A 14,565-nucleotide genomic window follows, 5' to 3' on the forward strand; every position below is an offset into this window, starting at 1 on the left:
TAAAATGGGGTGTATGTGTATAGATGAGGGATAATTACAGAGGGGAAGGCCAGTCAAGCTCTGTTAGGATAAAAAGCCATTTTAATATACATACATTTTAAAATCATAATTGATTTTTATGTTTAAGAAATACAAGAAGAAAATAAGCACTTTTTCAAAACGTTACTTAATGTTTTTGGAAAAGTAGGTCGTGTGTTTTTTTAAAACAAAATTATTTTGGTTTTTAACTTAATTTGAAAGGAAAAGGAGGTGTTTTTTTTTTTTTTTTAAATGAAAGAACATTAATTTCAAGGCTTTTTGGCTTAAACTAAAACGATCGGAGCCTCCCCGTCGGGGAATCGAACCCCGGTCTCCCGCGTGACAGGCGGGGATACTTACCACTATACTAACGAGGACTGGCCCAGGCTCGGAGCTCGCGATATGCATCTTTAAAGGGAGGGCCGGCGCGAGCGCCTTCGCCAACAACCCTGTGTTCTACATTCCATGAGCTCGCGTCCATGCAGGCTGCAACCGCGGGATAGGGCTCTAGTGCCGCCCCAAGGCCTCACGGCCCCCCCTTGTCCTCTCCCTTTGCTCTTTCAGTGAGTCAAGGCCAAACCCGAGGCTCAGAAAGGCTGGCCCTTGGGAGCGCGCGCACAGGAGCTGCTGGCGGGCACCAATTCTGCCTGCTCCGGGGGCCACACTCTGTCCCCTGGAGGTCCTCAAATGTGATTTCCGTGATTTCTGGGGAGATCCGCGGGCGCGCTCGCCAAGATCAAAGTAAAAGGCATTAATTTTTAAAACGAACGGTGGCACGCAAGGGAGGAAGAAGGGAAAGGGAAAAAAAATAAAATCCAAAAGCAAAAAAATTCCCGCTCCTGCCGAAACCCGGGATCGAACCAGGGACCTTTAGATCTTCAGTCTAACGCTCTCCCAACTGAGCTATTTCGGCCGCTGGAGGGGCGCCTGCCAAGACCTGCCTACTATCTCTTGCTCGCGCCGAGCCCTTCCGGAAGTTTCCATGGTTCTGCGTTCTTCGGCCCCTCCTCCTCCCTAAGTCTTTACTTTCCGCAGCCGAATCCTGGGCTCTCAGCGCCCCCTCTCGGGCTTCTGCCCTGGCGGCCGCGGAGCGGGGAAGATCCCGCCTGGCCCCGCCTTGCAAAAAGCCCAGCTCTGCTTGGAACTCTCCCCAGGAGTTCCATGACTCTCGACTTCCCGCTTCCGTGCCTTTGCCTTGGCTGTGCCCAGTCCGGCACGCACACCGTCACCCCTGAGTGTCTCCTTAGTTCCGACGAGACCCACGTGGTACAGGAGGCCTTCCTCGTCCCCCCGGCTTCTTCTTCCCGAGGTTTCCTTCCGGCTGCTCTGAATCTACCTGTGCAAACAGCGTTTATTTCCCCCTTAGAATGTAAGCTCCTCCAGCCGTGTTTGCCCATCTTCTGTCTCCTCAGCAGCCTGGGAGCGAGTACTGTGTGCGAACCCGGGCAGCTCTGCCCTGACTGGGCCCAGCCAGTGCAAAGGCACGGAGGCGGGAGATGGAGAGTCTGGCTGACTTCCCCAAGCACAGTGCTCCCCATCGGGGCGGTGCGTGGAGTCTGGGGGGAGGGGGAGGATGCTGCAGGGAGAGAATTCTGGTACTTCTCCCAAGTCGTGGAGGGCCTTGAAAGCCAGAACCTCAGGGCCTTTTCCTGCAAGCTCCCCGCCAAAGCGACCTCCAACTAGGGATCACAAACCTAGGCCTGGACCCCAGAGGCTCCGCGCGTTCCTGGACAGATGAGAAAACATCTGGCAGGGGCCCCTCCCCCAGCAGTGGAAGCTCTTGAGGGCAGGAACTTTTTTTTTCTGTCAATGCTAATTACAGTAGCCAGCATCTATCGAGCACCACTAGATGTCAGCTTTACCACCACCCTGGGAGGGGAGCGTGGGGTCGTTAAATGCTTATCCCCGCTTAAGTAACTTCCCTGGGGTCACCCTGGTAGTAAGTGGGTGAAGCTGGACTGGAACCAGCTACCACAGAGCCTTCAGGGTTTGTTGATCGATTAACAGACAAGCGGGAGCTATAGATGACTTTTAAGGGAGAGCCGCTGGCCAGTGCACAAGATTTTCGCAATTGTGGCTTTTGGGGCGGTCACAGGTATCCCGAGTTCTCTAGAGAATTTGCAGCTTGAACCCATTTCCTGGTCAAAGGGCAAAGTTTCTTTGTAATTGGAGCCATTACAAGTGGGCTAATTTCCAAAAGAATGAGCAAAGTGCTGAGAGAGAAGACCCCTTATACTTATAGTACATGTATACACATATACAATTACATATACATTAATACAATATATTTTCTCCCTAGCGGAAACCTTGCATCTGTTTACCTGGATGAGATAATATGGAGAAAGTCATTTTGAAACTTCAGCGCACCTCCCTCTCCCAGGACCTGTACCATCCCCCATCACCACCCATCAGAGACCCTCCTTTGTCTTCCCCCCCCTTCACTGCCACATTTTCACTTAGCCACTTTCTATCCTTTCATGCTAATTCTATGGCCCAGAGCAGTGGTCCCGACTTTGGTTCTCCCTGACCAGAGTCAGGAATGAACTGAGGGGGGGGTCTATTCAGAACCAGACTGTTGTTCTGGCATTGGGAGTGGGGGAAGTCCCTGAGGCAGACTCCAAAGTCGCTGACTTATTGTTAGAACAGAAGCCCCCCTAAAATCAGGAGACCCCGAAATCACATCATTCTGCTAGAGGAGGTGTGGATCAGAGCTTCTGGGAAAATGTGGCAGTGAAGGGGGGGGAAGACAAAGGAGGGTCTCTGATGGGTGGTGATGGGGGATGGTACAGGTCCTGGGAGAGGGAGGTGCGCTGAAGTTTCAAAATGACTTTCTCCATATTATCTCATCCAGGTAAACAAATGCAAGGTTTCCGCTAGGGAGAGAATATATTGTATTAATGTATATGTAATTGTATATGTGTATACATGTACTATAAGTATATATGTAGTGTGTTATGTGTGTGTCTAGTGTGTATACATAGATGTTTACATGTAATGTGCATGTGTATACATGTACTGTAAGTATATATGCCTCAGTTTCCCTGAATTATTATGTGATGCCCTGAATAAAATTATGGCCACTCCCGCACCCTTCCTTATCTCACTAAGCTCCGGCCACTCTTACATTCGAAAGAGTCATAAACCTCTCAAATGGCTGGGAATTGCTCCCTGTCTCCGCCCTAGACTCTCTGCCTCCTGCTCCCGGCCTTCCTGTCGGGCCTGGAATCATGGCTTGTCCACTCACCCAGTGCTCTGCCCCTCCTTGCCTTTGTTTCCCCAGGGCTGGAGCCCTATAAAAGTCTCTGGAATTAATAGCCCGCTGCTGGATGCTGAGACAAGAGTCCCACGCAACCGGCTAGGAGTCGGACATCTGGATGTGAGTCCTGCTCCACCTCTAGCCCAAATTCTCCACTAATTAAATATTAAAAATGAATCTCTGGCTTGCCTCAGTTTCTTTGGCATTGCATTACTTGTGGAACATGAAGTTCTGTGAAACTCAATAATTTTTATTTAGGCCCTTCCTGATTCTTTCCCTTATCCTGGTTTCTCTACTGTCCCTCCCCACCAAGTTGCTCTTACAAAAACAAAAACTACTTAACAAGCGTTCTTTTATTGGAAACTCACAACTTTAAACCCATTGTTAAAGAAGGGAGAGGCAGCAGTCTCACGCTAATGGCTGAATTTGAACCCTTCTCTTTTGGGATCCAGATCTAGCACCTTAGCCAATGAGCCAGCTACATGAGAGGTGTATGAGAACTTACTTATATGTGCGCAGATATGTGTGTCTGTCTACCTAGCCACAATCTGTACACAAACATACACATAGACTCACCCCCATATACACAAACACACATTTTTATATACACACATAAGCACATATTGTCATTTATATACACATGCATCTATGTACACATGCACACTATATATGTATATACCTGTGTATATACACACACTATTCACACATGCACGTACACAAACACTGCATATATACTTACACATACATGTATACACGTGCATATTACATGTAAACGTCTATACATACATGCTAGATACACCTCTATACACACATGCACATATATAGCTACAGAACACACTGCACATATACTTACAGTACGTGTATGCACATGCACATTACATGTAAACATCTATGTATACATATTAGATGCATCTCTATATATACATGCACATATATAGCTACAGAACACACTGCACATATACTTATAGTACATGTATACACATGCACATTACATGTAAACATCTATGTATACATATTAGATACATCTCTATACACACATGCACATATATAGCTACAGAACACACTGCACATATACTTATAGTACATGTATACACATGCACATTACATGTAAACATCTATACATACATACCAGATACATCTCTATACATGCATGCACATATATAGATACAGAACACACGGCATATATACTTACAGTACATGCATACACATGCACATTACATGTAAACATCTATGTATACATACTAGATACACACATAACACACTATATATACTTACATGTATACACATGCACATTACATGTAAACATCTATGCATACATACCAGATACATATCTATACACACATGCACATATATAGATACACAACACACGGCATATATACTTACAGTACATGCATACACATGCACATTACATGTAAACTCCTCTACACGCACCCACTAGGTACACACACACTATACATATACACCCACACAGAGGATCCCGCGTGTGACCTTTTCCTGAGCAGGCTGGGGCTCCGGAGAAAGCCTCCTCTTTGACTTTGTGTCCCCCCAGCGCCTGGCTCGGAGCGGGTGCCGAAGCCCCTCGGCCCTCAGCGTTGGAAAGGAAAGGCAGGCCTGGCCCCCGGGGGCTGACATTCTATGGCTGGTTACACTCCGTCCCGCGGCATTAGGAGATGCGGGCTCAGAATGGAGGGAGACCTTCAGGAGGAGATGACCAAGAGCCTTGAGGATCAGTGAATCAGGGGCCCGAGTATTTATGAAGCACCTACTATGTGTCGGGCACTGGGATACAAAGTTCAAACAGGCTCCCCGCCCCCAAGAAGTTCTCAAGGGCAGGAGCACGTGCGGACCACAGGGACAAGCCAGTTTTGCCCAGAAGCATCGGGAGGTGATTGACAGAAGTCACTCATGCGGGGGAGGGGTTACCCAAAGGGGTCCGTGAGAGCTGAGGGAGGAGACGGGAGAGGGAGGGGCCCTGGGGAAGCTGCTAGAGAAAGCCGCGGCCCCGCTCCTGGACGGCGTGCTCCCTCAGGCAGGACCGGCCCTTTTGCCTTTGCTCGGGGGAAGGCAGGAGGCGTGCCGGCCTGGCGCGGAAGGGGCCTTTAATAAAGACGTTTCGGTGGGCCGGCTCGGAGACAGGAGTTCCGGTTCTGCTCTTGCGGTTGAGGGGTGACTGCCGGGCTCCGAAAGCCATCCCCCGCACGCGAACGTGCTAGCCAACGCCGACGGTTAGAGGCGCTTTGAGGTTTGCAAAGCCTTGGCAGAAGTTTCCTCACTGCTCCTGATCAGCGGCGCGCGTGTGCCCGCAGGGCGGCTTTCCGGCTAGAACCAGTCCGCTGGACTAGGACAGCCCCATATAAACATATCTTAAAATAGTTTAAGTCATAGTTTTTTAATGACTTTTCTGCTCCCTTAAGCCATCCCTGGCTACAGAGAGGGGGAGGGGAGAAAAACCTGCGGCCCAGCAGAACCAGGCAAAGCCTCAGTTCCCTCGGACTTTATGTTCTCCGTTCCCCCAGTGTGAGAAGAAGGGGCCGGGCTTGTTCCATGCATTCTCCCCCAGGCCAGGCCGTCAGCTTCTGCTGACTGTGGGACCCCAGGCAGATCGGGAAAGGTCCCCCCACGCCATCCAGCCTCTAAAGCGAGGCCCCGGCCAAGTTTGCGCATGAACGATTAAGCGTCATGTGGCGATTGTAAGGTGCACGCGACAGGTTATCTGAAACCTGCCGTAATGCCCAAGCACTCCATTATGTGAAATCTGTCACAATGTAATGATTAAAGTACTAACTTGAAAGCAAAAGTTCGTTTTGGAAAAGGGAAGAAAGGAGGAGGGGGCGAGCGTATGCTTTCCCCCTTATTCTTCCAGATTCCCAAAATCCATTTTGGAAAAAGAAAGGGAGGAGGGTATGCTATTCCCAAATTCTTCCAGACTCTAGAAACACATTTTGGAAATGGGAAGAAAAAAAGGAGCGGGAAGAGCGTATTTAATTCCCCAAATCTTCCGTATTCCTAAAACTCGGACGCGGTTTCTTCCCAGCAAGGAACCTTTTAATTCTTGGAGGAAAAAAGCACGCTGCGGCCTCCCCGTCGGGGAATCGAACCCCGGTCTCCCGCGTGACAGGCGGGGATACTTACCACTATACTAACGAGGAAGTGCCTTGGTCAGCCCCCTTCAGGATCCTCCATGTAATTACCACGTGTCTTCCTCGTCCTTTGCCACGTGTTCTTGCACGTCTCAGATCTCTGGGAGCATCAGGGAGTTCAGACACGAATTGCCTGGAGGTTTGCAGTTTATCCCAGCTGTTGCAGCTTGCCCCAGGGACTCCCTTACCTCTCCCCTCCCCAATCTTCATTTGCATCTTGCCAGTAGAAACCCACCCCCACCCCAGCATTTGTGCAAAAAGGGGAAACAAAAGGTTTCACTTGGTACACCAGGCTTGGCAGAGACTGGCACCCTCAAGCAAGGGGATGTAGCTCAGTGGTAGAGCGCATGCTTTGCATGTATGAGGCCCCGGGTTCAATCCCCGGCATCTCCAGGGCGCTTCGCTTTTTGTTTTCTCCCCTTTTGACTTTTGAGCCCTGACACCGAGAGCGAGAGCTCCACTCAAGTCCCCAAGAGCATCATTTTCAGGACAGACCCAGCGGCCTGGCGCGGCTGGAGTCAGCGGGGCTCCGCCTGCCCTCGGGCTCCCCCTCGTGGCCGGAGGCGGGAGGCAGCGCAAGGGAAGGTTTGGGCCCCCTTTGGTCCCCTGGGATGCTCTTCCCTGCCACCCTCCCTACCTGGGCCCTGCACCTGCGAGGAAGCTCTGCGGCCGCGGGTGGAGTCGGGAGGCCTGCGGGCCCTCTTCCTCCCGGGACGCTGCGGGAGACGGGCCGCCCTCCCTTCTTAGTGGTGCATCCCAAGAGGGGCCACAGATTTCTGACCCCGCATTCCGGGCGGCCTATGGCCTCATTTGTAAAGCACACGGAGAGGGGGGAGGGGCAGAGAATGACGCCCGGAGTGAAGCATTGGCTGCTGGGCAAGCCCCTTTATTCCTTGGTGCTCTTTGTAACTCTAATTAGGGGCCGTGTGAGCTTTAACATGTTTGGCCGGCTCTCCATATACACACATTATGTGCATATGCGAATGTGCATTTATATATGTGATGTAAAGATAGAAACTACATAAGTATGCATATATACACATACATACATCAGTACATCTGTACTTATACATACACATACATCTATAGTCGGGTGTTGTATGAATTCGAAGAAAACCTATCAAAACACGTGTATACAAAACACATCCGTATACATACACATACGTAACTATGTTCAGTTTTTATATATATGTACACATCTATAGTCAAGGGGTATAAATTCAAAGAAAACCTATCAAAATATGTATATATAAAACAGTCTACATGCATATATATATATATTAGTATATATGTAAAGATACATACATGCACATGTATATAGTCAAGGTGTTATATGAATTTTAAAAAAACCTATCAGTTGCATATATGTAGAAGTATATATATATATATGCACATATACATTAGTATATAGTTATATATACATCTATATAGTCAAAGTGTTATACAAATTCAAAGGAAACCCAACAAAATATTTTCAAAGTGTTTTATGCTTTATGTGTTTAAATAGATGATCCTGAGGAAGTCGGTGGGCTTTGCCAGACCGCTGAGGGGCTCCTGCTAAGGGGCCTGCTCTAAGCCCATGGTTCGCCTTTAATGGGTAAATCACAAGCCCACGCGCTTTCTCTGTGGTGAAGGTATAGATAGATGCAGGCCCGTCTACAAAGGGGCAGACCTCACCAGGTGGGGGGCTCGAGAACCTGCTTACGACTTGCCCCGGTCAGACAGGGAGCGGCAGAACCGGGATCCCTCTGGACTCAGGCAGAACCCAAACCCTGAGCCCTTTCCACCGGCCCATGTGCTTCCTGAAATGGGCAGAAACACCAAGACCCAGAATATTAGTTAAATATATTTATTTCCATCCAATGTCTATTTACATGTCTTACATAAGATCGCCTGAGAAGAGAATTTCCCTTCTCAAGGACAAAGTTGTAGTCCAAGACGGGCTTAGGTCCTGGAGACCTAAGCGTAAGAGAGGTAGTCCCTGGGTTCCAGGGGTTCACAGTCCACCTGAGGGACCTCAGATGCTCCAGCTCTGGTAACTAATACAAAATCACAGTGAGCTGGTTGGGGAGGGGCCTAAACCCTGGGAAAGGTCTTCGAAGGAGGTGGTGACAGGTGGGGGAGGAGGGCACTGTGGGAATGGGGGTGGCCACAGCAGAGCTCCAGTCACCAGGAGGCAGCGGGGAGCCACAGCACTTCCTGAGATCTGTGCATTGGGAAGAGCCCTGTGGCAGATGCAGGAAGACGCCGGGCAAGGGAAGAGACCAGAGGGAGCCCAGGCAGACGTGAAAAGCCAGAGAGGTGCCGAGGAGGAGACCGTCACCGAGCACGGCCCGGGCACCCACACCAGAAAGTCCAGGATCAGAGACAAGAGACGGAGCCGACTTTGCCTCCTTGGACCCCGCCAGGGCTGCCCAAGGGGACCCACGCTCTGTGCTGGTCCAACGGAGTCCCCCAGGAGAGACCCAGAGCGCGCAAGGGCTTAGGGCGTGCAAGGAGGCCAAAGCTTGGACACTTCGCTGTGCATGACCTGGGGGAGCCATTCGCAATACTCGGACAGCAGATCTGAGAGAAGACAGGGGACTGGTCAGTCGCTAGGAATCAGGGGGTGTCCCTGAAGATCTGGGGAGGGGAAGGACTCAGGCTGGGTGGCCAGTGCATGGCGCTGGCCCGTTCTCAGTCTCAGTTTCCTCACTGGACAATCTAGATGATGGGGTGAAGGGCTTTGCCAACTTTGGTGGATGCTGGCATCGGGCAGCCGTCCTTCTGGCCCGGCCTTGGCTAACAGCGGGCACGCTGCGAGGCACTTTACACAGACACTCCATCACCCTGGGAGACGGATGCTCTTACTGGCCTCTATTTACACAGGGGTAACTGAGGCTGAGAGAGGTTTCCACAGCTGGTGCCGGAGATGGGAGTCAAATCCTGAGGCCCAAGCAAGGGTCTGAAGCAGAATCTGAACTGGGGTCCTCCCTACTCCAGCCGTCCATCTGCTGTGACCCTGAGCCATCTCCCTCATTCTTTGTGTCCCCGCCCAGACCCCGGCCCTGGGTGGGACATTTGGGGCTGCTCTGATACTTACACTTGGGCTCCTGCTTCCAGGCCTTGAGTAAAGCCTCCTGACAATCTGCTTTCTTTGAAACCAGGCCCTTCAGGAGGCTCTCGGTCCTGGGTTGGAGCCTGAAGGGCAAGAGTCCCCCCCAAGCATCCATCAAATGCAGGAAGTGGCCCCGGCAGAGCCTCCCAAGGACCCCACCAGGGGTGTCCTTCCTCTGCTTGGTCCCTGGGTCAAAGGGCAGCCAAACGGCCAAGGTCCTCAGAGAGAAGCTGCCCCTTGGGCCTCAGGCTCCCCCTACCCTGATTAGCCTCATGCTGTCTGTATGGGGAGGAGGGTGCATGGACCTTCCCCCAAATTTGGCTGGGGGGGGGATTGCTCAACACCGGCCCATTGTTTCTCCAGCCCCCATGCTCCCCAGCTGGGGACAGGGTCCACAGAAGGGTTCAACTAACAGGGCATTTCCTGGGGGAGGGAAAATGCCCTTATGAGCCCCATTTTAGATGAGGAGGCAGAGGTTACATGACTTGCCCAAGATCACACAGCCAGTAAGAGGTGTAATTCGAACTCTGGCCCCAAACTCTATTCACTGCCCTACACTTGGCACGTGCCCTGATCACGACTAAACAAAGTCCGAGGGGGTCAAGGACAGGCCCGAGGCTGAGATGGAGGGAAGGCTCCTCCTCCAGTGCCAGCCCCCACCAGCGACACCACTTACTTGGCCCATGTCTTGAGCATCGTGCTGGGGCTGGACAACAAGCAGCTTCTGTGACGGGCGAGCTCCTTACAGACCTGCATGGAGGAGGCAGGAGACAAGTCTGGTGGGAGGGGTCTATTCCCTCTTTGTCGGCCCGGGGCTACAGACCCCAAATACCCTCCCCCTCCCCCAGTCAAAGAGAAGGGGCTCTTTACCTCTCCCTCCAGGAAAAACTTGGCAAAGTACTTGTAGCGCTCAAGCCCCTCGGGGTAGTCCACCTGCACAGCAGGGAGCTGCCAGCCCACACGGTCTGCAAGGATAGAGGCCCAGCCCTCGTCAGAGGGCCGCCACTGGAGGGGGGGATGTGGGGGAGGAGCACAGGGGCCCAGGACACACGGGGCCATCGCTAGCAGGGATCCACATGAGCCGAGGGTTCCTACTGAGGTGGACTCCCTCCCCACCGCAGGGACACTCACAGAAAGAGCTGGCCCGGTGACATACAACCCGGCCCTTCTGGGGGCAGTAGGCTGGGGGAGGGTCCTCCAGGGGCTTCTCAAAGTGGCAGTAAAAAGGCAGCAGGACCGGGATCCATGTGGCTTCCACTGCAGAGACACCTGAAAGGCAGCGCAGCTCAAAGCATCGGCTCGCATAGCAGGGGCCCTCCCTGACCACCGGCATCCCCCGGGGCAGGCGGCCCAAGCAGCAGAAGGACACAGACCGAGTGTCGGAGAGCTGGGACCTCAGAGCCCAGTCAGGCCAAGGCCCACGTTCCACAGGGGGACGCTGCCCCACAGATCTGCTCAAGGGGCCCAGGGCGGCCTGAGATTCGAGCCTCCAGGGCTGAGGGGCCTCCAGGTGGCAGCAGGCCCAGCCCAGGGTTAGAAGGCCCAGCCGGGACCTGCCCTCCCAGCCCCATCAGGGGGTGTCCCCAGGGCCCCAGCCCCCACCTCTCATGTACATCTTGGTGGTCTCCACAATCTCCTGGTAGACCACAAACTCGGGGAGCTCTCGGAAGAGGACGGAGCTGGGGTGGATGAAGACAGGCTCGTCGAGCAGAGGGGTCTGCAGGGGCAGAAAGCCATCTCTTGTCAAAGATTTTTACAGTGGTTATAACTGGGGACAGCAAAAAACACCCCACAACAACTGGGGACGGTGGAAAATGCCCCACAGCAGTGGAATGACTAAATAAACAGTGGGTGCGTTAATTAGAAAAACTTAGAAGGGTGGAAACTATCTGCCTGCCACATTTGGCAAAAAGGGGGGGGTGGTCACAGATACCGAGCACTCCCTATAGTGACGGAGAACCTGATGTGGAGCTGGGGCTAAACGGATTTTTTTTTTACATTTCTTTTTAAGAACACTGTGACCATGACCCCGTGAGGACCCCAGCGGCATCTTAGGGAACAACGGACATCCGCCACCCAGCCCCGTGAGAAGGGAGGGAGAGAACCAGTTTGGACAGAGGGACGTGGGCCTCAGGGCCTCCGGAAGAGGGGCAGGTGCTGGCTAAGGCGGTGAGATTAAGTGACAAGTGGAAACAGCAGCAACAGTAGGGGGTCGCAATAAGGTTTCCAATGGCCACTGATGAATTAAAAAAAAGGAAATCAGGCTGTGCTTGCCTGGCCCAGGGATGCCCAGGGATGCCCAGGGCTGTCCCGGGGCACGGGCTGGGGGAGGAGCAGGAGGCTCGCCGGGGTGGGGGGGTGGCACCCACCTTGTAGCCGTTCTTCCACTTGGCATCGAGGAGCTCCTCGCTCTGGATACGCCTGGCGACGTGATCGCCCAAGCCGGCCAGCACCACCTGCCGCAGAAAGGTCACCTGGTCTTCGGTGGGGGGCTTCATTTTGGGATCCACACAGAGGCTCGTGGCCTGCTCGCTGACGGAGGCCACTGGAGGAAGCGCCCGAGACAAGGAGAGAGCCCTGAAGCGGGCCAGCCTCTCGGTGGCCCGGGATGTGACAATGGGGTGCACCACCCGCCCGGCCTAGGAAAGGGCTTTGGAAGCCGGACCTGGAGTCAGGAGGGGCGGCCGCCTCGGAGGAGTCCTCCCTGTGATGCTGCAGCCTGGGGCCCTGAGTTACTCTGCCTCAGCTTACTCAGCTGAAAAACGGGCAGCATAACAGCACCCCCCACCCCCACAAAGCCTCCCTGAGAGGCTGAGATGGGCAGGGGCGCCGCAGGCCTCCCACTGGGCAGAGGGCAGGTAGGTACCTGCTGTGGTCAGCTGTCCCCGAAGCCGCCGGACCTCCATCATGGCCTTGTACCGGAGCCCGTTGGTTTCGCAGAATCGGGGTGCGCAGCCCGAGTACTCGCAGGCCCCCACCGCGCCTACGGGAGGAAGAGGAGCGGGGCTGGGTCCACCCCCCGCCTGGGCCTTGCCCGTCCGTCCCACGTGTCTGCACAGGAGCCCCCCGGGCCAGGTCCGCGGCGGGAGGGCACGGGGCACTTACTGAGCAACACCATCATGTCCCCCAGCTTCAGCGAGGCTCCCTGGCCGGCCCAGAGCCTCTGCATCTGGGACACCCGCGCCTTCTTCCCCTTCAGCTGGGCCTCCTCCCCCTCGCTGGCGGCCGGCCTGTGAGAGCGAGCACAAGCTTGGACAATGTCCCGGGCGGGCCGAACGCTCCGCCCCCGAGGACGTCTGGAGGAAAGGGGGCCCGCTCCGGTGCTCTGCGGCTCCATGCTCTCCTTGGGGCCCGCTCACCCCCGAAGAGCCTCTTTACAGCCCCAGGACACAGAACCCCATGCCTGGAGTGCCCCCACAAGGCGCAGCTCGGGACTGCATCCAGGAGAGGCACTTCTTTCCTCCCACTCGACCTGGGGCCCCTCTGGGGGGGGTCTGTGTAATACGTGCGTCTTAATCCACACACCATGTGTGATCCGCACATGCATGTTTGTGCATGTAGACACGCAGCTCTGTGTGTGCTGGTGCAGTGCACGGGTTAAATCTTCTGATTTATATGCACGTACACATGTGAACAATTGTACACACGTACGGACACGTCGCATGTACATGCGTACTGACACACGGCGTACATAGTTTAAATCTTGGCATTTATGTGCATATATACACGTGCACACAATGACGACATGTGTACGCACACACAGACCATGTTTGTATGTCCTGTGCATGTGCTTGGGCGCCCACCCATCCACGTGCTCACATGTGCACAATGCATCGGCACACACGTGTCCATAAATGTGTATCTGTGCATCTGCCCAATGGATGGTTATGCACACATGTCACACCCAGGGGTCTACACCTGCACGCACACTGACAGAAACGTTGGAAAAACCCTCTTTCTCTGGGACCTCTGGGGGGGAGCCTTGTCCCGTCCCTCCCCAGCACCTCCCCGGGGCCCGGCAGGCCTTGCTGGGGGCGGAGAAGTCGGAGCCTTGGTTTGCTAAGTGTGGGACTGTGTGCGCTCAATCCCGGCCCCCACCACTCGCGAGACACAGCGAGTGCAGAGAACGGCTCCTCGCACCGGGGGGTCGGAAGCACGTTCCAAGATAAATCCAAACACACATAGGACGGGACAGGAATTTTTTTCCTGGGGACAAATGGATGGGACCCCAACAAGCGGGGAACGTAAGAGCGTCAAAGGGGCGGCAGCTGGGCTGAGCCTCGAAGGCAGGGAGGCCCCGGAAGTGGAAGTGAGGCAGAAGGACCCAGCACACAGCCCAGCACAAAAGCCAGAGGTGGGAATGAGTAAGAGGAGGAGGGGGAGGCCGGTTGGGCCCACCCAGAGGGTGTGGAGGAGCAGTCTAGAAAGCCGGGGGGCATCAGGGAGAGGCTCTTCCCGGGCCTGGGTCCTGGAGCCCTCAGGCAGGCTGGTACGGTCCACGGCACCATATCAGAACCAGGTTTTGAAAGGAGTGAAACAAAACCCAGAGAACTACAGAGGAAGCCACTGAGGCTGAAACACCATCCCACCCCACTCAGAGGTCATCAGACCTTGGCCCCCAGCCCCTGGCCTTGAGGCGGCAGGAGGGCCCCGGGCTGCACCCCGACATGAGGAATGCTGGAAAGAGGCATTCTGGGTAACGGGCCTCCCGGAGGACCCCAGGGAGGGGACCCCTCACTGCCAGCTTCTTGCTGTAGCTTGATGCCCCCTTCTCCAAAATAAAGCTTCAGGGGAGCTCCTGCCTGCAGCCCCCCCCCCACACACACACCTGTCCAACTCCTCGAACAGCTCGCGAATCGTCATGGCGGCCACGATGGTGACGATGTAAGGCAGGCACTCGTGCTGCTGGGCCAGGGCCAGCATCTTGGCATAGCGGGGAGCCACCGGAAAGGCGGCCATCGTTCTCCCCAGGGGGCTGATGGGACGGCTCAGCTTTGCCCCCTGCAGCTGCTTCAACCTGGGGAGGGATGAAGGAGGATGCCATGGGCAGTTCC

At 54.2% G+C, this 14,565-nt stretch overlaps 1 protein-coding gene and 4 non-coding genes across 6 annotated transcripts in view; 1 reads left to right on the top strand and 4 right to left on the bottom strand.

Annotated features, from left to right (window-relative positions):
• Nucleotides 1-323: 323 nt before the first annotated feature.
• Nucleotides 324-395, bottom strand: TRNAD-GUC (transfer RNA aspartic acid (anticodon GUC)). The gene has a single exon. It is a non-coding gene; the product is annotated as a tRNA-Asp (tRNA).
• Nucleotides 396-858: 463 nt separating this feature from the next.
• TRNAF-GAA (transfer RNA phenylalanine (anticodon GAA)) lies at nt 859-931 on the bottom strand. The gene has a single exon. It is a non-coding gene; the product is annotated as a tRNA-Phe (tRNA).
• Nucleotides 932-6,351: 5,420 nt separating this feature from the next.
• Nucleotides 6,352-6,423, bottom strand: TRNAD-GUC (transfer RNA aspartic acid (anticodon GUC)). The gene has a single exon. It is a non-coding gene; the product is annotated as a tRNA-Asp (tRNA).
• Nucleotides 6,424-6,735: 312 nt separating this feature from the next.
• Nucleotides 6,736-6,807, top strand: TRNAA-UGC (transfer RNA alanine (anticodon UGC)). Its single transcript has one exon. It is a non-coding gene; the product is annotated as a tRNA-Ala (tRNA).
• Nucleotides 6,808-8,197: 1,390 nt separating this feature from the next.
• The window catches only part of DHX37 (DEAH-box helicase 37), a 31,189-nt gene continuing 24,821 nt past the window's right edge, over nt 8,198-14,565 (bottom strand). The window contains exons 18-27 of one of the 2 annotated variants that reach the window (XM_074285769.1): nt 14,340-14,528; nt 12,617-12,741; nt 12,378-12,494; nt 11,881-12,056; nt 11,114-11,228; nt 10,643-10,780; nt 10,382-10,476; nt 10,188-10,261; nt 9,497-9,594; nt 8,198-8,216 (exon numbers count right to left, since the gene is read on the bottom strand). In XM_074285769.1, the coding sequence (XP_074141870.1) occupies nt 8,215-8,216; nt 9,497-9,594; nt 10,188-10,261; nt 10,382-10,476; nt 10,643-10,780; nt 11,114-11,228; nt 11,881-12,056; nt 12,378-12,494; nt 12,617-12,741; nt 14,340-14,528 (1,129 nt within the window). In that variant the 3' untranslated portion in view covers nt 8,198-8,214. Of the gene's footprint in view, nt 8,217-8,247; nt 8,980-9,496; nt 9,595-10,187; nt 10,262-10,381; nt 10,477-10,642; nt 10,781-11,113; nt 11,229-11,880; nt 12,057-12,377; nt 12,495-12,616; nt 12,742-14,339; nt 14,529-14,565 lie in introns of those variants that run through there. The other variant, XM_074285714.1, reaches the window with a different exon arrangement.

This window comes from Sminthopsis crassicaudata, chromosome 1 (assembly GCF_048593235.1).
Source record: "Sminthopsis crassicaudata isolate SCR6 chromosome 1, ASM4859323v1, whole genome shotgun sequence".
In the NCBI taxonomy this organism is placed as follows: Eukaryota; Metazoa; Chordata; class Mammalia; order Dasyuromorphia; family Dasyuridae; genus Sminthopsis; species Sminthopsis crassicaudata.